The sequence below is a fragment of the Hypomesus transpacificus genome, chromosome 22 (genome assembly GCF_021917145.1).
Source record: "Hypomesus transpacificus isolate Combined female chromosome 22, fHypTra1, whole genome shotgun sequence".
In the NCBI taxonomy this organism is placed as follows: Eukaryota; Metazoa; Chordata; class Actinopteri; order Osmeriformes; family Osmeridae; genus Hypomesus; species Hypomesus transpacificus.
This window is the reverse complement of record NC_061081.1, coordinates 9,332,034-9,355,967: the sequence shown is the minus strand read 5'-3', so window position 1 is coordinate 9,355,967 and position 23,934 is coordinate 9,332,034. Positions and strand designations below refer to the sequence as shown.

Genomic DNA, 23,934 nt, shown 5'->3' with positions numbered 1-23,934 from the left:
AGGTATTAGTGGTTCCGGTTTGGCGGCTTGTGTCGTGTGGTTGAACTTGTCCCTGCTGAGCATGCTAATTATGCTAAATCCGTGTTTGTCTTCTCACCTCGCTCTCTTGTAATTTGGTATTCAAATTCCCTTTTGAAGTTCTTTAAGTGATCAAATGCTGAATGTTCCCCCCCCCCCCCCTCTCTTTATCCAGCTCTTCTTCATATGCCCGGGAGAATGGAAGGTCACTGCGCTTCCAGCCCCCAGCTCTGGAGTTTGGGATGCAGTAAGTACTCCTGTCTCACTTCCTGGTTACTCACCATTGGTCTAAACAACACCTTACCCACCCTCACATAGACAAGGTCATTATCTCTCTTGAGACAATCACTAGAATCACTGTCTACCAGGCCCTATCCAAGTTGCACCAGTGGTAGCTGCATGATTAAACAACACAACAGTTTACAGAGTGATGTGACAAAAAGACAGAGAAAGAGAGTGTCTGGAAGAGACGTACAATACATTCAGTGTGAGATCCACAATCTTTGCTCAACCCCAAGTCTGGTTCCTGTCAGCCAAGGGAAACATCCCGGTACAAAGTGAATCGTCCTCCGAACACGACAACAGCTGCAAGTGGAGGGTAGGAACGCTCTTCATCTTAGGAACCACTCTTAGAAAGATGCAGACCAAATATGGATGCCAGCTCTCTTTCCCATCAGCGAGGGCCTTTGGGGGGAGGGGCTGCCCTCAGCCCAAAGGTTAACAACTCTTCTGTTTAGCCTCCCAGATCCCCAAACTACCAGAATAGCAGGCGCTTTGTTGTGCTTGGAAGGCCTCCGCAGAGCAGCTATTTGAAGCAAAAGCATACAAGTAGTTCATGTTTGTATGACATCTTTGTTGACTCCTGCTCAGTCTTTTTTGCTCTTTTTGTCTGCTGTGTTTTTATATATTTTTTCTGTCCTTTTGTTTTTGTGCAGATCGGCTGAAGATTCATTTTTCATCGCTTGTTTAAATGATCTTATTTACCTACGTAGGGAGATTTATTTAATTATGGGGTTTTGTTTTGGAAGTACTTTCTTGTTGTTCTGATTAGGAATGCACACCCCTCTTATCCAGGCAGCAAGAAATTAGTCACTCAAGCATGAACTCCTATACCGCACTGCTTATCACCAAATACAGCGTCCCCCACCCTAATGTAGCTAGCAACAGTGCTTGCCTATAAGAGACTACCAAAGCACCACAGCTCCCACCGGCTAACAGTGCTGTGGAAAGCTAGCCAGTGTCTAGTGGCCTTGTCCGGGGTGTTGTTACGCAACGTTAGCTGTCCCTGGTATCACTGGTGTGCAGGGCAGAAGCAGGCATGCACAAACAGACTCCTATTGACTCTGACTGTTTAATGACATCAGTGCTGTCCTGCAGGGCTACAGTCCACGTGCCTCTCTCAGGACCCAGGGTTGTCTGTGTCCCTCCTCCTCTCCCTCCCTCCTCCTCCCCGCTCCCAGCTGACGGTCAAAACACACACCCCCCCTGTACCATGTCCTGCCCAGCAACATGGGAATGGATCAGACAGCAGGCAGATAAGAGTGGGAAAATAAACTTCTTGGTGCTGAAATCCCAACATCATATTAGGAGCAGAACTGCTAAACTGCACCAGGGAGTCATGGGGAGACTGGTCTGCCCATGCCTGTAGTCACATTGGCTGTAACCTTATAGTTCCAGTGTTTATGGTTCTTAAGCTATGGACGCATTGCCTAACACAGTTGTAAGGTTTACAGTTCGCAGCTTACATATTTTATGGTCATGACAGGAAAAAGTTTGATCTGACACTTTTTTAGTTTTTATTGCTATGATAGTTTTTTTTTTTAATGGTTACAATATCACTAAGGTTCTTCAGGCTGGAATTTGGGCGGGACTACCAATGCCTGCAATAATTCAACCTATTTTTTCAATTTTATTTTCTTTCTATAATTGTTTTTCTGTGAATTCTCTCACGGGGAGTGACATTTATGTCCCCAGGGGACATTCAACTTTGATCTTAAACGTTTTCAGTGTTCCAAACGGCTGAGAGTATGAAAGCATGAGGTGGGAGGGATAGGCATACCACTAAAGGTCACCATGGCTGTTGCAGGGCTCTCTCTCCCTGTGTTCCTCTAACGGCCAGGACAGTAGCCTGTCTGCTGCTCTCTGAAGGCCATGGGACTGCCCAACAACAACTAGGATTGTTGCCATGTCCAAACATGGTACCGTTTGTGATTGAGAGTTCTAGAACATCTCAAACTAAATGCTTGTTCTTTCTCTTTTAGTTGGCTGTAGGAGTTAGATCTTTGCATACACATGGAGACTGTTGTTTTGTGTGTGTAAAATAATCAAAACATTCCAACCAATACATTAAACCCATACAAGTCCAAAGTCCGTTCCAAAACTAATGAATCACAATACAGCTCAGTTTTGTTAGTGAGAAAATGAAGTTTCAAAATGACTGTGCTGTTTATGAACTTGAAGATTTGAACTACACTGGGTGAAGATCGTTTGGTGCTAATGTGTACTGTGTGTGTCCTTTTTGTAGACCACTGGGGTTGCCAAGAGCAGAAACCATATACATACACAACCCCAGTCAGGAACTTCCAGTCACACTGCTGGCAATGTTTACATCCAGCAGACATTTTCACATGCCTTCCTTCCACAGAAGGGTAAGTGTGTGTCGTGCGTGTGTGTTCTTGGCCTCTCTCTAACTCAATTACTCCCTCCCTCCCTCTTGCTTGGTCACAACCTTGTTTTACCAACCTCTCTCAATAATTTGTGCTTTCTCCCCCCCCACCCATCCACCCATACCTCCCTCCCTGCCCCCTCCTTCTATTTGGCCCTTGGGTGACCAGTATGTGTATTTAAACTTTAAACCTCCATTAGAACTCACTTATTTATATCCCAGCCTCATAGGGCAACCAGTAGTAACAATACATAGTCTTCATCTGTGAATGTCCTCTTTAACACGTGGTATAACTGCTAACTGAACTTAAGACATACATGTTTAACAACAGCCTCAAAACAAGTCATTTCCCTCACCTCCGGTAAGACTTGTCTGATTGGTGTAAACAGGGGGTGTAACCTTTGACCCCCTCCGTGTCATCCCTCAGGTGATTCCGCCCCGAGGGAAGGCCTTCTTTAAACTGGTCTTCCTCCCCACCGAGGAGGGCAGCGTAGAAAACTCTTTATTTATAAACACGTCGGCCCATGGCGTGCTGTCATACCAGGTCAGTCACATATCTTCCAGACCCAAAGGAGAAGCCTTTCGGTGTTTCAAAAAACAGATTTGTTGTTCCTCTTGGTGCCAGGAGAACATATTAACTCTTGTGAGATGTGTGGCTAATATACACCAATAACCATTAAACAGTAATATCAGTCCAGCTCTGCTATTCTTTGTTCTGTTTCTTATGACCACATGTGTTGACTAAGAATGACCCTTCGACTCATGACCTCAATATTTTGTCACAAGTAACGTACACTACTTAAATCGGGATATGGGAGTGTACCAAGTTCTGTTGTGTGTTTAGACTGTTAGTCCTGAAACATGATGGGTGTAGAATATGGTGTGACATATTTCAAATCAGTCTTGTCATACATCTTACACTGTACAGTACGCTGCCAAATGCTGAGTGCCTTATCCCCTTCTCTGTAGATGTTTGGTGTGGGCGTCCAACAGGCCGCTCTAAGGTCTGTCCAGAAGGACAGCTTGCTAATATTCCCTCACATCCAGAGCATTAAGCTGACCCAAACTCAGGTGTGTCTTTCTCTATTGTCTTGCATCTGTCTCGCTCTTTCCCTTCCCCCCCCCCCCTTAATCTATCTCTCACTCTCTCCATTTCTCTCTCTTTTCATTGTCTCACTATGTCTCTCACTCCCTCTCTCTGCACGGTGTGTACAGTAGACCCTGCAGTGTAGCAGTTGATATGTGACACCCAGCAGCTGAGCTTGCACTACTGAGCTTGTCCTGAAACGGAGCTGACGCGACCCCCTCACAGACACTTGTTGTCTTCCAATAACACACAGCTCACTTTTCAATTCCGTACACGTTCATGCATGCACTCATAAACCCCTCTAGGGATGTGCAAGAACACCAGCACTCGCGTTGGCAAACATGCATGTCAGGTCCTTCTCAGAGCAAGAGCTCGCCTCCACAACAGGAAGTGAGGTGGCTGTTACAAAATGTCATCTTGTGCTGTGAGCCGTGACTTGTAAGTGCTCTGCGTTTCCCAGAATGCAGCTCTGTTCCCCTCTGAAGTGGTTTACAGTAGTTAAAGCGGGACCCACTTAGCAACATTTTCCACTCAACTAGCTATGTGGCTCCTAATCCACACTGCTCCCAAATAAATTCAGGGCTATGAAGAACTGTGTGTCCCTGCTGGGGAAACCCTCTGATAGAAGGTTCCAGGTATAACCTTTTTCGTGCCAAGTCAGTTACAACAAACATTTGGGGTTGTAACTAAAAAGGAACTTCTAAGAACTAACTGCCTCATATCTTTAATATCCAAGTAACGTTGGGGCTTGGCTCTGCAAAGCTGTGGCTCTGCAGGGTTTTCATGTTTTCTAGTTCAAGATCGAAATGAACACCTGCAGCCTCTGCTGCCCATCCTCAGTGGAAGTGTTGGCCATTGTTTCCTATTGAGAGGGGTATTTATAGAAGTGGGCTCGCTGTTACTAGATGAGTGGGAGCATGCTGCATGCACGAACAATGTTTCTGGTATTAGCTTTTGTAATGCGGCCCTTTGAGCTGTTCAGCGCATAAACAGGTTTAATTACAGGCCAAGCCTTAGCAGTGAGATTCTAATTTATTAGGTTCTCTCTTTCACTCTCTCTTTCACACACTCACTTTCCCTCTTTTTCTCACAGGTGAGGTCACCGTTATTTAATGGCACACACAATGTTGAGCTTAACACTTTTGATATGAAATAACACACAAGCACAAATCCAATGCTGTATAAACACTGCCACCTGAGCCAAGCTTAGAGGCAGAGGGCAACACTTTCTTTGACGTGACTTTCAGGTCAACGATTTATAACTGACAATAGACAGTTGAAACTAGTATGACATTTTTGCCATTTCGGCATCATTGACCATGTTTTCATTCGGTAGTGTATTTAGTTTTTAGTTGTCCTAGCTGTTAAAGGCATTCAAAAGCAATGCATCTGCTTATTGTTTTGTTGTTGTGCTGTACAGGAAGACACATCCAACATCACCATACTGGGTCTAATGTTGGAATGCAGGTTGCCCACGAGTTGGTTCAGCCAACCTCAGGTAACTTAACACTCCCACCTCAGTTATAATTACTGCAACACAGCTAATGCACACTGCAATGGATGACCTTTATTCATACCTATTTCAGACAAACTTGTTGTAGGGCTATTTTGTGTGTGTGTGGTTCCAGGGCTAAACATGCAACTTATTTGTTAGCACACAAGGGGGGCAAGGAAACAATGGTAAAGAAACCGCTGATCAGGATCTGGCCCACAACACACAGTAGGCCCATTAGATGCACTAGCAAATGAGAGTGGTGTAGTGAAGCAATGTGCCACCTGTGATATATTGAATCCAGTCGGTTTCCTGCTCAGAGCCCTGAGGAGAGTGACAGAGGTAAAGACCTCTCACTGGCTCTTTAATTGCTTTCTCACAAGATTCCTTGAATGTGTGCGAGCTCCCAGGAACCAGGAATCAGACTGATGCAACTCTCACCAACATCATCTTTTCCGCTTAGCCTTGGGTTTTACAGATTCAGAGAAAATAAGGAATAGCTTGTGTTAGAAGCTGGTCTAGAATTAGCTCCCTTCCAACCAAGTTCTGGAGACCTGTTCAATAATCCACCCTAGGTGGATCCACCTCAGTTGATATTACGCTCAAACCAAAGTGCTGGGCAGAGCTCCACAGAGCAGAGAGGACGAGGTCAGTAGTCTAGGGGATGTGGTGGGGTTAGCATTGTTATTGTAGGCGTGGGGCCCAGTGGCTTCTGGCCAGGGCAAGGGGCCCCAGCCAGCCACTCAGACAAGTCCGATCTCCACCCTGGCTTCCCAGTCAGCAACTAAGACAGGACTGGCTTTGCACCACTCTGATACAGATCTATCAGTATGAAGACTGTTAGTCACAGACTGGGTTAGGAACTGAGATGACAGGAAAGGAGGAGACCAACGGGGGAAAGTAGCTACCTCTCTGTATTTCCCTGTATATTTACATACACAGTGTTGTAGGGAAACAAAGCACCTCCACCACTCCCCCCTTCATTCTCTGTTTCTCCCCTCTCCTTCAAGCTACATCCCTCCCTCCTGTCCTCACACTCCCTGCCTCTCTCCCTCCCTCTCCCTCCTGCCTGCCTGCCTCCCTCCTCTCCCTCATTTTCTCTCTCTCTCTCTCTCTCTCTCTCTCTCTTTCTTCCACCCCCCTCCATGTCTCTGGTGGTGTGTGACCGTGGCTGCTTCCTATTTGCGTCCCTCAGGGATCGTGCCTGCGGGACGAGGAGGGCCTCAGTCTCCACATCAGCCTGGCCGAGAGCTCCCAGCGGCCCGCAGACATGGACAAGCTCAAGCCTTACGTCATTGAGCACATCCTGGTGGCGCTGGCAGCACCTGCCGCTGCGGGCCAGGCCATAGAAGGGGCCATCCTAGGTAAGGGTTGCAGAATGTGTGTGGGTGTGTTAGAGAAGAACCTGGAGATGTGGGTTTGCATTAGATGTGTGTTTGTGAGTGCTTACTCTAGGGTGACATGGCAGTCAGTATACTCTCCTGCCAACCGTTCTCAGCTTGACTCTCAACTACTGTTTCCTCTTTGTCTGAGGGCAATATCACCATATCAAATGTTCTTATCTTCACTTGTCTGCCTTCTTTTGGCTCTGGAACAGGAAATTGTAGTAGGACTATAAGCCACTATGGGCCATGTCTATATCAGATTGTCCTTCCTTAATTGTAATAGTTAGCCATGAAAGGAAAGGGAAAGGCCTCAAGTTGACTCAGGACCAGTTTATAGGATCTGTATGATCCCACAGCTTCAAAACCAACATTACTGTACGACCTCCCTCTCTTGGAGGCCAGACTGCTGCGTTGATCTCTATCTGATCTCTATCTCAGCAGTTATAGCCCGAACAATGTTTACGTTCAAGGACAGAGAGAGGAGACGTCTGGTGTAGTGAGGTTAGTGTTGGTCCCTGGACCCCAGTTGTCCCTGCATCTCTGCACGTCCTCATGGGGCTGGGAGTGTGTCCATGCTGGTTTCATAGCAGGGTGAAGGCCCCTCGCCATTCAGGATCTTTACTTGTTGTTGAAACGTGTTTTGTCCATGGAAGACGAAGAAACCTTTGAAAAAAACATTAGTCCATTTGGCAGCTCATTGATTCACCTCATTGTCCTTTACAAATAGAATGTTGCAATTTATTGAAGGTTTATGATGAAATAACCTGTAATCACTACAGGAAAACAGGTTTGAACTGGCTAGATGTACAGTGTTGATCCTTCAGCCATAACTGGCATCCGCAGTGCAGCACATAATCAATGAGGAGAGGAAGGAGGAGAAATGAGCAGGCGCTTCATCCAGAAGTGCCCCAGGCTCCCTTGCAGAGCAACAGGGAGGTTGAAAGGAAAGCAGTGAGCCAAGTAACCAGCCCCTCTGTGGTGTCAACTCAGCACTTTCCTCCACTGAGCTGCTGCAGTGGAGCTGTGGGCCAGTCCAGTGTTAGGAGACCACATACTCTTAATTACAATCCAGTTTTGCTGCTTTGCAGATGCAAGGTCGCTCATTTGCCAGTGAGTGAGCAGCAACAGTCCCTCTGTGTTCAGTGTTGCCTTAGGGAAGTTGCTGGTCTTGGGGCTATAAGCAGAAACATGCATGTTTTTTTTTGTTTGTTTTTTTTCAACAGGGGAGCCCAAAGTAGCAGTTTATATATTAAATTCAGGAGTGAAAAAGCTGTATGTAAAAGTAAGTTTTGGCAACAACATCAAATAATGTATACACATATTTCCTTTGACAATACAATTAGGATATAGAAACAGTTGTAAAATGGGGTGTGTCTTTCCTCAGGACATGCAGCTCTTATCAAAAGTAGATGCCACTCTGGATTTCAGCCAGGTGGTGCTCCAAGAAGAGACCAGGAACCTGACCCAGGTCGCCACGCTGGCTTGCAGAGGTCAGTCCCAGCCCCGCCCAGACATCTGTCACCATGGTGACTTCGATATACACTGCAACCACCACCACCATCGCTAACAACCATTTAGAAAGGAACAGTTTGACTTCCTGTTTCTGAAGCAGGTTTCAAAAAAAGCACACTGCGTTCTCTTCGGTCAGTGCATCCTAAGCTTGGCAGGAGGCCTTCTGATTAGTGTACATTCCAGTTTTGCAGCTCTGCTGTAGGCTGCAGATTTGGTGCAGGGGAGCGAAAAGCAGAAGTGGCAGAGAAGCACCATGCTGAACACAATTTCCCCATGTTGACCCCAGGCTGTTGTAACTGTGTGTCCAGGGTCGCTACCTGGCCAGGGGGGAAGGTGCTCCAGTCATGTCCAGGTCCACCTCCAGGCCCAGGAAAACCTCACGTTCAGCATCTTCCCTGGACTCCACATCTCACACAGGTAAGGCCTGGTATAGACCTGCAAAGCTGCTCATTTGCATCTTTTCTGTGAAAAGAGGAAATAATACAGGGGTTACACCTAAGCTTTGGAAAGAACACAAGCAAGTAGAAGTAAAGGCATGAGACCTTGTGGCGTTGACACTGCACAATGAGCACAGCGGTATATGTTAGGAATGAAAGAGCCAGTATACATCAGAACTCCTGTTCCTGTTTGTGTAGAAGTCCGTGGGTGGAGCTGTCCAGTGTGCTGCAGGTGAGACAGAGGTGGGCAGGGCTAGTGGACGTGTGGCTCATCAACCCCCTCAACCTCCCCCTCACCATCACCCACGCCAGCCTCCCCCAGGACACACAAGGAGTGCTCAAGGTACCAAAACCTGAAGCATCCCAAGTTTTGCACTTTGAACTCTACAAAAGTAGCTTTTTATATAGTTTATGTATCTAGTGGAGTAGACGTGCACTTTGCGTGTTACAGTACCTGACAGTAGCAGAGTTCATAATATCATGTCCTGTGTTGCTGACTGGCGCCCCCTGTCTGCCAGATGGTGAACTTCAGTGGTCCGGTGCCAGTCCCCCGGGGTGACTGCAGGTCGGTCCTGACCCTCCAGCTCCTCAGTAGGAGCCTGCCCCTCAACATGCTCTTCAGCCTCAGCCTCACCACCACCCTGGGCCTCACCCTGCAGTTGCCCCTCCACCTCCACTCCAGTCTGGACAAGGTAAGGGAAGGTCACAACCCTATACATGGGTACTAGCTATCTCCACCCCTGTTCGCGAGAGAGCAACCTTTCCTGTAGGTTTACTCTCCCAACACCAGTCCAGCACTCACGATTCTAACATTAAGCTGGTTGATACGACCCGATCAAAAACCTACAGGGACGGTAGCTCTTTAGGGACAGGATCGAAGAGCTGGTAACATGAGGTAGAGTCCCTGCATGCTCCTCTACCTATCTGTCTGTTGTATTTCCTTTTATCCCAAGAGGGTATTATGATGAGCAAAATGGAAGACACTAAACTATAATAAAAACTATAAAAAGAAACAGCAAATGTAGATATGTTTTAGTCTTTACTTAATTTAAAAACAGGCTATAGACTCTGTTGGTATACTTATATATTCATCTTTCAGCATGTTTTTATGGAATTCAACTGTCCAGCTGTCTGAGTGTTTTTCCCTTTGTCCAGCAGGGGGAGGCAGTGTTTGCTGCAGAAGGGGAGTGTGGACGACTCTGTCCACTCAGGCTGTCAGCAGCAGGTGAGACACAGTCTCTATCCATCTGAACAGGTATTATACCTGTGTGCTCAGACACAGCTGTACACAGGTATAAAACCCAGTAGGATTGATTACAGGTGCCCCAGCTGGGATATGTATATCAGATCTGTGTGTGTGCCAGTGTATGACCCACCCCTTACTAAACTGCTGTGTGTGTGTGTGTGTGGTCCAGGCCAGGCCCAGTGGCAGCTCTCTCTGGTCCCAGACTCCCTGTCCTTCTCCTGGGCTGTGGACAGCCAGCTCGCTGCTGAGCTCTCCTCTCAGTGGCATAGTCGCAAAGACCAGTTGCCCTGCAGGTGAGACACGCATGCCCCTTGGGTTCCTGTAGATCTGAATAGCTAGGTTCAAATGAATGTGTATACTGACTGGAGGTGTGTCATCTCTGCAGGTGGCCCCGACTCCCAGGGGAGCCCCCCTCTCCTCTAGAGTTTGGTCCAACTCCAGTCAATGAGAGTAAGGTAAGGAACAGAATGGCAGAAGGATGGAAGCCTGTGCTTCTTCAGTCCAGCTCTTAAGTACTGTTTGATGACCACTCAGGACTCTTCATGACCGTTTAGGAATGTTTATGGCAGATCAGGACCAATCTCTGTCTTCCCTCTCAGGTGAAGAAGCTCACTCTGAAGAACCCCACCCCTTCTGTGGTTTCCATGGAGATCTGCAGCCTCTCTCTGTACCCTGCCCCTTTGGAGGCCCTGGACCTCCTCACCAAATGGTACAGACTCTAAATCAATACACCCCCTCCCTTCCACACACTTGATCTATACCTACAGTAGGTATCTGTACTGTGGATGCGTTATGTGTGAAAGCAAGTCACCTACAAGGCTTTATCAGTTAACTTCAATGTTCTAGTCATTGTTATTGGTTGAGCCATCTCTGATTAATACTAGAATTGCTGGTATTCCATAACTACTGGAAGTGTCATTGTGACTGCTATATTTCAAACTCTATAATCTCCCAGTCTCATGAAAAATACCAAATTAAAAGATTTCATTTAGTTCATTCAGCATGTTTGATTCTATTCAACTATTGTACTGATTAGCCAATTAAATCTAATAATTGGTATTTGTTAGCAAATTTGCAATATCATTCATGACTGCAAGTCTGTGACACAGACATTGATAGTTGCTAAGCAACCTTCAACTGCGGGGAAGATGTACAATAGAAATACCATGCGGTCAATATGACCGTCTATGGCCAAAATATTTCAGTGACAATATTATTTTTCACATTATCATACTGCCTTTTGTGTAATTTGTATAAAAGAAAATGAAAATACTGCAGGATTGTATTTGTTTATTCAACAAAGGTATTGCACATACAAGTTTCAAAATGGTCAAAATGTTCTCTGATGTTTGCCAGGTTCAATATAAGCCCACTGTCTGTCAACATCAGCACCACTGAGTTCACCCTGCTTGCTTCACATCCTAAGGTGAGGACACAATGCACACTGGGAAATGAAGCATTGTTGGTACACAATGGGATATTGCTTTGTAGTCTCTGTTATTTCGTAACACAACCACAGTTCTTGCCTATAACCTATAAATATTTCTGAAAAAAACAAGTATCCAACCTTTCCTGTTTAAAATAAGTTTTGAAAAGACACCATTGAATGTAAAGCATGTGTGTTCCTCTGACAGGCGGGTGAGGGTGCGGGGGGCGTGAGGGGAGAGGGGGGCCTCCGGCTGCTTCTGCAGCCCTGGGAGACCAGAGAGGTGGGGGTGGTCTTCACCCCCTCAGAGCACAAACCCACCACCACCATCCTGCTCATCAGGTACACACACACACACAGCTTTTCTAATGTGTATTTATCGTTTCTTCTGGTGCCTGGTTAGATAATGGCAGGATCCTGATCAGATAAGGGAGGGATCGTACAGCAGTTAGATAATACTGTATCGTTTTGTAAGCTGACTTCTTTAAGATATGTACCATATGACCTTATCACAGTACCATGGCTTCTTCCCATCATGCACCAGAATACCCAGTGAAACCTATAGTTTTAGGGGCAGACAGTAGGAGATATCTCAACCAATATTAACATATAGGGTGATAAAAAAAATAAAAAGCATTCTCCCCACAAATGTTCAAACCTATGACCTTGTCCGGTGAACCCATAGTGTACGGACAGCTTGGTTGATTGTGCATGTGTCTCTCAGGAACAACCTGACGGTGTTTGACATGGTGACGGTGCGGGGCCATGGGGCCAAGGAGCTGCTGAGGGTGGGGGGCAAGCTGCCAGGGCCTGGGGCCTCGCTGCGCTTCAACGTGCCCCAGTCCACTCTCATGGACTGCCGCAATGGTGAGACAGTGCTACTCTGCTGTTCAGCCTGGGAGAACACAGACATGACTGAAATAAGTGGATTTTCGATTTGACCTACATTATGCTTCTATTCACTACTCATGTAACAAACGACTTAATGCTTTTGGTGTCACCCCATGTTTGGGGGAGCTCTGTAGGAAGCGCTGCATGTCTGGAAGTAGTGTGGGCAAGCCATGTGCTTTCCTTTATAGGAAACAAAAGGAAGAGATTATCACACACAAACTAACAGGAAAAGTGCCATAACTAACTGAATATCGGTGGGTTTAAAAGGGGAAATAAAATGCGCCTGAAAGAAATTGTATATAGGATGTAAACAACAGCAAGGAACCAGACTTATATAATCACCACCAAACAATTAATTAACAATATGATTTATTTGGCACTACTGATGGTAGCCACTCAAAGTGAGCAGGATAATCGGCGATTGGGGCCAGCTGGTGATCTATTGCTGAAGAAGTGAGCGAGGAAGGATGGAGAACTGTACACCAACCCTCTTCCTCCTCCTGTCAGGGCTGCGCACCACCAAGCCTCCGTTCTCCATCCAGAAGAGCTTCAAGGTGGAGAACGCTGGAGAGCTGCCGCTGAGTGTCGTGTCCATGAGCATCAACGGATACAAGTGCCAGGGCTTCGGCTTCGAGGTGCTGCAGTGCCGGCCTTTCATCCTGGATCACAACACGACCTCGGAGATCACCATCGCGTACGTGGAGCATCCTGTGCTTTGACAGTCATTTGACTAGATTCATGGGTATCACCATGACCATATCATATTGTTACCTTTACTCTGACCTCCGTGTTGATCTTGCTTCAACTCCATGTCCTCCTCCTCTTCTCTCATTCCCTGTTTTCCCTCTCCCCTCTCCTCATTCCCTTGCTCCCCTCAGCTTCACCCCAGACTTCACCTCGTCCTGGGTCATCCGGGACCTGACCCTGTCGACGTTGCGTGGCTCCTCCTTCCCCTTCACCCTCAACGTGACGCTGCCCCACCACATGCTGCCCCTGTGTGCCCAGGTGGTGCCCGGCCCCAGCTGGGAGGACACCTTCTGGGTGGCCACGCTCAGCTTCACCTGGTACGCCAACAGCCAACACCCTGCATTATTGTACATACCCCCACAGCTGGCTTCAAGACTTCTACAGCCACAACAAAGCTCTTTAGCCAGGAGCCACTTCTGGTCGAACACAGAATCATTGATTCAGACGTGTACTAGAGCTACTAAGGGCAATGTGAAGGGGGTGAAAAGATGACTAGGTTGCTCGATACGGAGGCTTTGCGATGTTACATATCTGCATGGTGCCGGTCTTGAATAACCCCCCCTCCTCGTCCTCCTCTCCTCGTCCCAGTTTCTCCCTGGTGGGTGTGTGTCTGATGGCCTTCCACCAGGCCCAGTACATCCTCAGTGAGTTCTCCAACCCCGGCCCGCGCAGCAACCACAACGCGGTGCTGGCCAGAGATGTTGTTCCCGTCAACAACATCACGCCCAACGGAGTCAAGTAGGCAAAAACAGACCTTTTTTTGGATTGGGTATTTTGTAGCATGGATTCATTTTGCTTGCTTAGAGTGTAATTGGTTGTTTTTTGTTGTTGATCCTGTGCAGTAAAATGAAGGGCAGCTGCAAGACGTACGTAGACACATGCCACACCTCTGACAAGGGCAAGGGGCGTGGCTCGCCGGCGGTGGCCAACGGCTCCGCCCCTCGAGCCCAGACCTCCACCAAGAAGACCTCCCCCAGCACCTCCTCCGCCTCCTCCCAGCCCCAGAAGAAACACAAGGTCTCTGTCTACTACAGCAAGTACAAGTCCTCCTCCTCCCTCACCACGGCGACTGTTGCCACAGTGACCGCAGAGGAAGAGCCCGAGGATCTGGCCCCCGGTGATGACACCCCTGACCCGGTCGTGTGCATACACAATAACAACAACGAGCCCATGTTTACAAGTCAGGTGGATAAAATGATAGCAGCAGTAGAAACGACAGCGACGACAACACTGCACTTTAAGGAAGCCCCACAGATCGCCAGGGAAGACAAGGGGCCGGTTGCTGTTATGTTTCCCATGGAAACACCTGCCGGTTTCCCTGACAACATCCTGGTAGGCCCGGGCCCCAGACCAGGCCTGTTGGTGTGTAGGCCTCCAGAGAAAGGATGCCCACACTACTCTGAGAAGAGAGACACAGAGAAAAGGGACAGTTTTGAGCTGGAGGTGAGAAACCTGAAATCATGTGTTCCTTGCCTTCATTACAAAGGGTGCCTGTTTGTATGTGATGAGGGTACATAGAATAGTAGACCAGGAAGTTGTCGTAATTGGCTGCCACCAGCATGGCACCATCTTATACCCATGTGTGCTGAGGACCACTTTGTGCATCTCTATCTTCAGCCCAGAGAAGAGGAGAACGCCCAGAAGAAGAAGCCAGAGAAGGCAGAGAGCGGGGCCCCGGCTGGGACGAGCAAGGGGAAGAAGATACGCAGGAGGACTGCAGAAGGGGCTTCTGGGTAGGTGGCCGTCGTCAGTCAACATCTACATTATGTTAAATGCGTTAGCCCCCTAACCATAACCCTCAGAACATTTACAAATACAATAATTCTATCTTATTGTGAGACATGGTCAAAATATATCAATAAAAGCTCTTCGATACCTCCAGATGAAAAGTAATGTTGGTAGATTTTGAATCGTTTTTAAAGGCATTTCTGAACCCTCCCCCCCCCCTGGTCACGACAGAGTGCCTGAACACAGCGTGGTCATGATGGGACAAGAGAGGGACAAGGACCCAGTGTGGAGAACAGGGGAACGGAACGTCAACGGAAGCCACGCCAGAAACCGCTGCTCCGGTGGGAAACCAGACGTAGCGAAGCCTGGGCCCAATCAGGAGAACCCTGTCAAGCAGAGTGGTGGGTTTATCTTTAGGGACTCTTTAATGAATGAATTGGACTTATTCAAAGGGTAAGATCTAGATCCCTGTGATCTGTCACTCTCATTCCTTCACACAGTCCCTGTATTGCAGTGCCTGTTGGGAACAGTGGCGTTTATATTTGTTGCAAACTGCTCATCCAGACAACACACATGACACTGCACGTCCTTGGGGACCTGAGCATACACCTGACGATTCTCGAGAAAATACAGAGACGCACACACACACAGATTCCTGCCTTTACAGTTACATTTCCTGGAATATTCTTTAACACTTGTAGTTAGTATTAGTAACCACAAGGTGGTACCAAGCTTAGACAAGACATGGTATTTGTTTGTGTCATGTGAAACTTAACCCAAGCATACAGAATAACCCACAATCCAGCCGCTGTGTGGACCTCATGACCGCTGCTCTCCCTCCAGGTGTGTGTCATGTGAGGCCCAGACGGAAGTGTGGGGAGCGGCGAGGGGCCGGGGTGTGTGAGTCGGGCTCGGACTCGGGCAGCTCGTCGGGGAGCGTGAGGGCCAGCAGGGGGAGCTGGGGGAGCTGGAGCAGCGCTAGCAGCATCGAGGGAGACAAGGACGGACGCACACACAACTGTACTAGCTCAGCCAGGAAGAGTAGGTTCACACACACACACACACGCACACACAACTGTACTACCTCAGCCGGGAAGAGTAGGTTCACACACACTGCACTACATAACCCTTTGAAAGTAAAAATGCAGCACACACTACATTATCCCCTGACGTGTTACTCCATCAGCGGCTGATGTGACTGGATGATCAGAATCACGGCAGGATGTTGAACCATGTCTGTGTACGCACACACGACTACTACCTCAGCCAGGAATAGTAGCTTCACACACACATGCATGATGTTAAACTTTGTCTGTGTCTACAGAGGACTCCATGCCATATAACGTGTACCCTGCAGAGCGAGACTGCTACCAGACCATGAGCTCTGCCTACAAGACCCAGAGGTACCCCACACACATGCAGAGTGGACACTACATAAAAACATATTTAAATGATATTAAATATATTTTATTTCTGTGTGAATATCAGTGTTGATTATACATGCACAATATTGAGAGCTGTTCCAATTTAAAATAAGCTTAAAATGAAGTCAATAAAAATGATATATATGTATGAATAAAAACTGATCCTCTTGCTGCATGTGTGTTTGTGTCCTACAGCATGAATGGCCTGTACCGTAAAGAGCCGTGCCAAAGTCCAGAACTCTCTGTGCCCAACTTTGCCCCCAGCTTTGCCGCCGTGGCAGCAGGAATGGAGAGGAACATGGGTAATGGAGTCCACTAGCTAGGGGGAGGGGAACATGGATAACTGATTCTTGGATTTGAGAGGCTAACCCTAGCACATAATAAACAGCAAAGTAAACAGTGACATATGTCATAGTGTATCAAACATAATCGCTGTATAATGCCAGTTCTGGTGACTGAAGCGCACTCTGTTTCTCTCTCTGTGAGACCTGACCTGTCAGTATGTTCCAGAAGAGACCTGGTCGGCTCCCTCGGTCCCCCTCACCAACGAGTTCAGGTACAATGCCACTGAAGCTGTGACCTACGCACCTCAGCCCCAAGCCCCTGCACCTGCACCTTACCACGGGTATGTTCTTCATCATCAGACCTTTACACCCATCTAGTAAGGCTTTGGAGTTCGGCGTTTTGTGAATTAATTCAAAGACAATGGAGTGGAACTAATATTGCAGTTACACAAGTAATTGCGGCAATGCATGGAATTTGCTAATATGGTTTTTCAATTTTTTTGACAGCTTTCCTTGGAACAGCATTAACAGCCAATGCAAGAGTTCCTATGTGTCCAGTGACCAGGGAACCTACATGCCGGGGGGTGGGTATCTTGATCTCTTAACTATCTAGAAAATATACCAGCATTTAAACAATGTATTAAAGATAAAACTGTGATCATTTGAATGTTCTTTTTTAATTTATATTATTTAAAACCTTTTTATGTTTTTAAAAGTGAGTGGAAAAGAGGCATATTCTAATTCTAAATTCATTTAATCCTTCCTACAGGCAATGCCAATTTCCAGAACAGTTTCTCATGCCAGGAGTCCCAGAGTGCTGCCTATAGCCCCCAGGCCAGCTGGAGTGAAGACTGTGCCCAGGAGGTGCCTTCATCCTGGGATACAGCTGGCTGTGTGGGCAGGAAGGTGAGACTCCTGGAACTCTCCTTCAAAATGTCTGACTGGTTGTCATTATGTAGTATAGTTTTAAGATGCATTTTAAGAAAAATCGCACAATGTAGTTCTACTTTACTGTGTTTTTAGTATTTACTTTATATTTCTTTGTGCAAAGCTTCAAGCATCGTCGTCAGGACCTCACATGTCGTTTTGTTTTCTCCCAGACATACTTTCCTGGCACCAGAAGTCTGTCTCCTATGTCCAGCCTGTTTGGGTCCATCTGGACCCCGCAGAGTGAGCCTTACCAGAACCACTTCCAGCCTGACCGCTCAGCCCCCATGTCCCCTGTCACTCCCCCTCACGCCCCCTTCAGCCGGGAGCCTGGGGGCTCCTGTCGGACCAAGCAGTACTTCAACCCCTTTGGGCCACACATGAACCTGGACATTTGGAACTCCTCGTCCAACCGCAGCTCCAACTCTCAGCTCTCCAATGACTCGGGCTACTGTGGTGACATTTAGAGAAAGACAGTGATGGCGAAAATAAACAATGCTATGTAAAAGAATGGAAACAAAACGAATGTGTTTTTATCAATAATGGGGAAAATGTGAATATTCCTTTTCCTTTTTGTTCCTTTTTTTCCAAATGTTAAATGTTGTGAAAGGTTAAGCTTTTGTTGTATATTTTTCTAGATTTTGCAGTTTCAATCATAGAAAATTAAAAAAAAAAATGTTTTGTACTTGAACGGGTTTCAGTTGCCTTTGTTCGTAATGTAGTTTCTTTACTTCTCGCCAGCTGAATCCACGCTGCACGATCAAACATTTACATCTTTGGATGAGTGGAATATTTACCCCATTTTATAATGCGTAGTGTCATAAGGGCAATCATGTAGTGGATACGATTGCAGGATCCCTCTGTGGCTCAGTGGGTAAGCATGTGTACCATCAAGTCTACTGCTAAATACAGTACCCCTTGTTCAAATCTCGCTCAAACCAATTAATAATTAATTTAACTAATATCAGTTAAGTAATATAGATGTTATTTCCAAATATATAAAAGGGAACCACAACAACCTGGGTTTAAACCCAGCATGGAGCATAGTGCCAAACACATCCGTGGGCCCAGATCCCTGTAACCACAGCACACTCCCCGACTGTCAAGATCTCCTCTCCCAACTGTCTTTCCAGGTATCCAACTGTCCCCCCAGGAAAGGCTCAACCAAGAGTCTATAAAGAAAAGTTCCTTTTATCAGTTTTATTTCGGAGCAAAAATGTATTCTTTTCCTGTCACACTTCAATGAACTGTCCAATACAGCATGTCAAACACAATCCACAACTCAATAAACTGAGGGAAACAACCACACAACAACTTGTCTTTTTTTGTTCTTTCGTTTTTTGTGATTTTTTTTTCTTTATTAAGGAAATGTATAGGCTAATTACTACGGAATACAAATAACATTAATAGCAAATCACATCACCTACAAAAAAGATTTGTTATTAATATTAAATGTTATAGTACATCTCATTGAAGTATTTTATATTTTTTATTATTTTTTTAAAATACCGACTCGTTTTCGGACCCCCCCCCCATTACAGTACAACTGCACATTTTAGAGTGGCCTTTTATTGTGGCCAGCCTAAGGCACACCTGTGCAATAATCATGCTGTCTAATCAGCATCTTGATATGCCACAACTGTGAGGTGGATGGATTTTGTCGGCAAAGGAGATGTGCTCACTAACAAAGATTTAGACAGATTTGTGAACAATATTTGAGAGAAATAGGCCTTTAGTGTAGTCTGGCTGCCAGCCCAACTTCTCCCCGCCCACCAAAAAATTTGGTCGGGAAGTTGTGACTAGAATTATGAGTATGACAACGTCAGGCTACCTTTAGTGTAGGCTACATAGAAAACGTCTTAGATATTTGAGTTCAGCTCATGAAAAATGGGGGCAAAAACAAGTGTTGCGTTTTTAATTGTGTACGTATTCGAAAGGCAGACTAACATAACTACACGTTTAATATCATTAGAAAACAACTTGCCCATTTCCTCTCTGATGGTTGCACAGGCCTGTTATGTTGAACATAACCATGCCTTGCTACGACCAAAACACCACGCACATATCTGACTTACTTGACTTTAACTGTTTGTTACCTACAACGTCCAAGATAACGAAATGGAAAGAAATATGTCAGTAAGCCACGACATGGACTTCAGGAACACCGACATTTATTTCTGCGTGACACAATCTTTCTTCTGAGGCTGAGGGTAGACTTCGGCAGATTGCGACCAATGATGCATTATCGCCACCTAGTGTTCGGCGGCCTAAGTGTTTCATAACCTCAAAAATACATATCGCTAATTTCAATATCCCTTCTTACTGTCATGCTTCCCTTCTCTCACCGTCCAATAAAAAGGCAAATATCATGAAAACACATTTTAAGTGTGCGAGACATATGAGCCAGATCAAACATATCCAAGCATTTGTATGCTGCTTGGCTATGACCCTGTTGTTTTTACCTCTTTTGGACGTAAATTCGAAACCTGGTTGTATCTGCACCTACAACTTCCTACTGGGACAATAGAGCAATGAAGCTTCCACATTATCCACAGGGGGTTGCTGATATGCCCAACAAAAACAGCCATTCACTCAGCACTGCCAGAATACACTATTGTTCTCTTGATGTTTCATAATATGATGATACATTTAAATATTTACTTTCATTTTAAAGGCATTGTTCACTTGCCATCAGGAATGATCTGGTTGAATTAAGTAATTGGTAAACTAAGACATTTTGCAGTACTGTGGTGTGTGTTGAAATGTATAGACCACTAGAGGGATAAACAATAGACATAAGACTGACTGTTAAGATTTTTCTTTATATCAGTGTTCCTTAAATGAATATTTCCTTTAATAATTAATCTATTACAGGTTTGTGGTACAACTTAAAATATATGCCTGCCTGTATGTAAATACCAGCTTTGATTGGACACTATTGAATGACAATCATTTCAAATCTGTAACAGTTTCCATCTTTTCGTTACCAAATGTCTTCTACTATTGCTGAAAACTATGTACACGAATAACATGTAAATCTGATATTTACACAGTAATACTTCAGGAAATATTTTACAGGACACACACACAGAACTGCATTTTTTAACAGAACTCATTAACAAACTCTACTACAAAATCCTGATGTTGTTAGTTATGGTCTAAAAACTGAAACAGGACACAGAAACCATGACAAACTGATCTAGAAAAATATTTCATTTATCATTGTTATAGTATATCGTATAAAAGGATATAGTGCAGGATTGAGGCTCAAGTACCAAAATATGCCACTGATGAGAAGGCTACAAAGCAAGATAGCATGTTTACAAAACAACTGGTCAAATGTGCTTGAACGTCTCACTACAAAGACAAGGCTACTTTTTTTTGTATCAGCCAGAGAATATAGCCTGCTATCTCTCATTTTGCTTGAGATAGATAAGTAAGAAAAACAAACACATTGTATATCATAACATTGTCTCACTATCACATTAACGTATAGCTAAAGTACAATACACCACGTGCAGACTAATTTCACACATCCTCTCAATGATATGCACTGAATAATTCCATCTTTTTTATCGCAAATTAAATTAGAATGTGTCTTACTGTATATTTAAATATTATTGTAGTTGTAAATAATGGCATATGCTTCAGTTTGATATCAGTTTACTAATTACATACTCTTCCAGGTGTTTGGCATGTACTCTCTGCATGTTTTTTTGTGTTGGCGTGACCAAATTCAAAATTGAAGCACATGAACTACTGAAAGGTGTAGGCATGCCGTGACCGCAGTACAAACACTTGATGAGATCATGTGTTGTAGGTGGATACACCTGCAGCATGTTATGGTCACACTGAAGTTGGCCAAGAGGATCAAACCGGAGCAGGATGTCTGCCTAATCTTGACCTTGATCTCGTCATGCCCATTCAGCACTGCAGCTTGCGGATGCTGCGGGAAATCCTCTTGAACTCCCGTTGACCGCGCTGCCAACGCTTGAGGGATGTGATGACCAGGTGTCCGTCCATCTTCTGGCCCATGACCAGGTAGGCTGCGTTGATGTCGTTCATTTCATCGCATACACACTGCAGGCCGTCCTTCAGCCACAGCACTGTCTTCCTCAGGTCACGTTCCGTCACGCCGTTCAGCTTGTAGATGGTCTTACTCTTGGTTTCTGGGACAATTTTGGTATCTCCGTTCATGTAAGAGATCTCCTTGACTTTGATCTTGAGCGCTAGGTGGGAAGAAGAAGGAACAGGGTGGAAATCAAGGTTAAATTGATGTTTTAAATGGCATTTTGTGTATTAAACCAAGCAAAGCAAGAATATCTGATTAATATACCTGATTAGGACTTACCAAAGTCGTTCTTGCAGAGATTGTCAACAATTTCATTATCGTTTTCCTCTTTTTCTTTGCAGGCATCACAAACCTTGGGCACTACAAGAGGAATGTGAGTAGATTTAAACTAGTTTTCCAGTTTAGGCATTTTTATTATTGCAGAGGCATGCAAGTTCTTACAGGTCTGTATTCATAACAGCCCCCATGAAAATCCATTATAAAAAAAATATTAATTTTGAGAATCTATTCTTCATGTGATTTACTATAGTAATAACAGCTATCTTGGTTTTATATACCTATCCTGTGCCTATATCCTGCCAAATTCATTGCCTCACACATTCCAGTTGGGGATGATCTCAGGGCTAAGCAGTAGAAATGGAACACTCCTGCTGTTTACACATCCCTCTATTAAGGAAACAACCGCGGTAAGCAGGGATGCTGCAGGCTTCAGGTGATTCATATCATAATGTTGTCAGAAACCAACTAACGCTTCGGATAACCAAACAGCGCCAGCTAGTCTGCATGTGTACAGTATTTAGGAAATTATTATGAAGGAATAGACTTATTTAATAGTTGCTAAGTAATTAGTTAAATTAGAAGGAAATGTGTATAGGTAATATGCGCATGAGTAAACCCATAATTTCTTGAGCCGAATAATAATTTAACAAAACAAAAAATCACATAATGAGTTTTCCAACGTGACACTGACTTAAAAATACGATATCAACGTATTTTTTACGTGTTCATAATGACTTATGAAAATAGAACTGGAAACCTGACGTAACCATTTACCTTCTTTGGTGACTGGAACGAAGTTATCGATGCCCGCGGGAGGTATGCACAGGTCATTATCGAGTGGAAAGCGTTCGCAATCCAGCATATCTGGCCAGGGAAAGCCAAAGGCGGACATTACCGGTGCGCACCCCTGTTTTACGCTTTCGCACAGCGATCTGCATGGCTGGATGGGCTCGTCTAAGTCGTCAAGACAGACTGGAGCAAACAGAGAGCAAAGGAACTTCCTTGTATCGGGGTGACACTGCTTCTGGACCAGTGGGATCCAAGACGAAGCTTGCTGCAGAACCTCGTTCATGGTCTCGTGTCCAAGTAGGTTTGGGAGGCGCATTTCAGTGTATTCTATATCGTTGCACAAAAAGAGATTTGCCGGTATCGGTTTGCAATGATTCTTTTTGTAGAACAACTCGGGTTGACCGAAATTGTACAATCCGTGGATGGCTTCCATGCACGGTGGCAATGTCATCACCAATACCATTGGTAAAATGAACCGCTTCATTTTCGTTGATATGTTACTTGGTAAGATAATCTAAACTTTCATCCGCGTAGTTTTCAGCATCAGTTCAAGCTGAGAGCCACTGACAGTCTTGGGCTTCAATTGGAAAATGAGGCTTTCTTGTAGACTTGATTGGGAGGGGCCAGTGCGTAAAGAGCTCTCATCCATTGGCCCCCTCTGCTTGGTTTTACTCCGTCGGGTATAGAGTTGTATTGGTGGGCCCTGGCAGTCAGTCTTGGTCAAATAAACCAAAACGAGATTTCATAACCCTTTTCAATTGCAGTTATTTTGTCCGGGAAACTGCCATGTCCATCTTTATACATAGGCTATTATATATGGGCTAGTTGACCAGTTCTGTCATTTTGGGGTCTAAAATAATACAATTACTTGTATTACAAGTAATTACAATTACAATTACAAAAATACAATACTGTTGTGACTCCAGTCCCCCCCAAAACTGCAATGCATCCACTAATTTGTGCATTCTCCTTTGGAGACGTCAACCTGAAATGTGAAGCCCTTTTTTCCCCAGATTTTTCAACTCATTCATGCCTTAATTTATCATCATTACCTTTGCTCAGGCCACATGGTCTAATAATGTGCTTGTGTGAGAACCAGAACTCAGCGCACTACACCGGTGCGGGAAACAGAATCTCCCCCTCCACAACAACTCTGGCTCCCATCCCCTCTCAACACCCTCCAGGCCAGGGTCTGGTCTGCAGACGGCAGAATGTTTGTTCTCAGACCTGACACTGACCTATTTTCTCCTCAAACAAAGGGAGAAAACTGATTTTTTTTCTTTTCCTTAAAAACCTAAAACACACCATGTTCATGCTAGCAGGATTCTGTGTTTGACAAGTTGCATTTTGTTAATGTTCTTATTTATTATTTTTTCTTACAAATTCACAGGAATCTTAACTGTGTGGCTTCCAAGACAAACAAGTCAAAAGGTAATAATCTGACACTGTGTGGAAAAGTCTATGAAAAAAGTTTCTCACTAAAACTGTCATCTGGGGCAGAAGCGCAGTATGTTACTTCTTGTGG

General features: G+C 45.2%; 2 protein-coding genes across 4 annotated transcripts in view; one reads left to right on the top strand and one right to left on the bottom strand.

The window, feature by feature from the left end:
• The window catches only part of tmem131l (transmembrane 131 like), a 29,666-nt gene extending 11,706 nt beyond the window's left edge, over window positions 1–17,960 (top strand). The window contains exons 4-34 of one of the 3 annotated variants that reach the window (XM_047044406.1): window positions 194–265; window positions 2,543–2,666; window positions 3,111–3,227; window positions 3,653–3,754; window positions 5,191–5,268; window positions 6,458–6,626; window positions 7,871–7,929; window positions 8,032–8,137; window positions 8,468–8,576; window positions 8,795–8,939; window positions 9,115–9,288; window positions 9,752–9,821; window positions 10,012–10,135; window positions 10,228–10,297; window positions 10,442–10,551; window positions 11,199–11,268; window positions 11,477–11,610; window positions 11,993–12,135; window positions 12,667–12,853; window positions 13,038–13,223; window positions 13,495–13,644; window positions 13,749–14,349; window positions 14,524–14,639; window positions 14,866–15,035; window positions 15,478–15,675; window positions 15,959–16,037; window positions 16,254–16,360; window positions 16,569–16,683; window positions 16,850–16,926; window positions 17,112–17,248; window positions 17,443–17,960. In XM_047044406.1, the coding sequence (XP_046900362.1) occupies window positions 194–265; window positions 2,543–2,666; window positions 3,111–3,227; window positions 3,653–3,754; window positions 5,191–5,268; window positions 6,458–6,626; window positions 7,871–7,929; window positions 8,032–8,137; window positions 8,468–8,576; window positions 8,795–8,939; window positions 9,115–9,288; window positions 9,752–9,821; window positions 10,012–10,135; window positions 10,228–10,297; window positions 10,442–10,551; window positions 11,199–11,268; window positions 11,477–11,610; window positions 11,993–12,135; window positions 12,667–12,853; window positions 13,038–13,223; window positions 13,495–13,644; window positions 13,749–14,349; window positions 14,524–14,639; window positions 14,866–15,035; window positions 15,478–15,675; window positions 15,959–16,037; window positions 16,254–16,360; window positions 16,569–16,683; window positions 16,850–16,926; window positions 17,112–17,248; window positions 17,443–17,736 (4,393 nt within the window). In that variant the 3' untranslated portion in view covers window positions 17,737–17,960. Of the gene's footprint in view, window positions 1–193; window positions 266–2,542; window positions 2,667–3,110; window positions 3,228–3,652; window positions 3,755–5,190; window positions 5,269–6,457; window positions 6,627–7,870; window positions 7,930–8,031; window positions 8,138–8,467; window positions 8,577–8,794; window positions 8,940–9,114; window positions 9,289–9,751; window positions 9,822–10,011; window positions 10,136–10,227; window positions 10,298–10,441; window positions 10,552–11,198; window positions 11,269–11,476; window positions 11,611–11,992; window positions 12,136–12,666; window positions 12,854–13,037; window positions 13,224–13,494; window positions 13,645–13,748; window positions 14,350–14,523; window positions 14,640–14,865; window positions 15,036–15,477; window positions 15,676–15,958; window positions 16,038–16,253; window positions 16,361–16,544; window positions 16,684–16,849; window positions 16,927–17,111; window positions 17,249–17,442 lie in introns of all 3 variants that reach the window. The other 2 variants (XM_047044405.1, XM_047044407.1) reach the window with 2 other exon arrangements.
• A 2,111-nt stretch (window positions 17,961–20,071) lies between these two features.
• On the bottom strand, window positions 20,072–23,070 carry sfrp2 (secreted frizzled-related protein 2). Its single transcript, XM_047044408.1, has 3 exons — window positions 22,395–23,070; window positions 21,621–21,701; window positions 20,072–21,498 (listed from the first exon to the last, which is right to left on the bottom strand). The coding sequence occupies exons 1-3, from the start codon at window positions 22,891–22,893 to the stop codon at window positions 21,194–21,196; spliced, it is 885 nt and encodes a 294-aa protein (XP_046900364.1). The 5' UTR covers window positions 22,894–23,070; the 3' UTR covers window positions 20,072–21,193.
• Window positions 23,071–23,934: the final 864 nt, after the last annotated feature.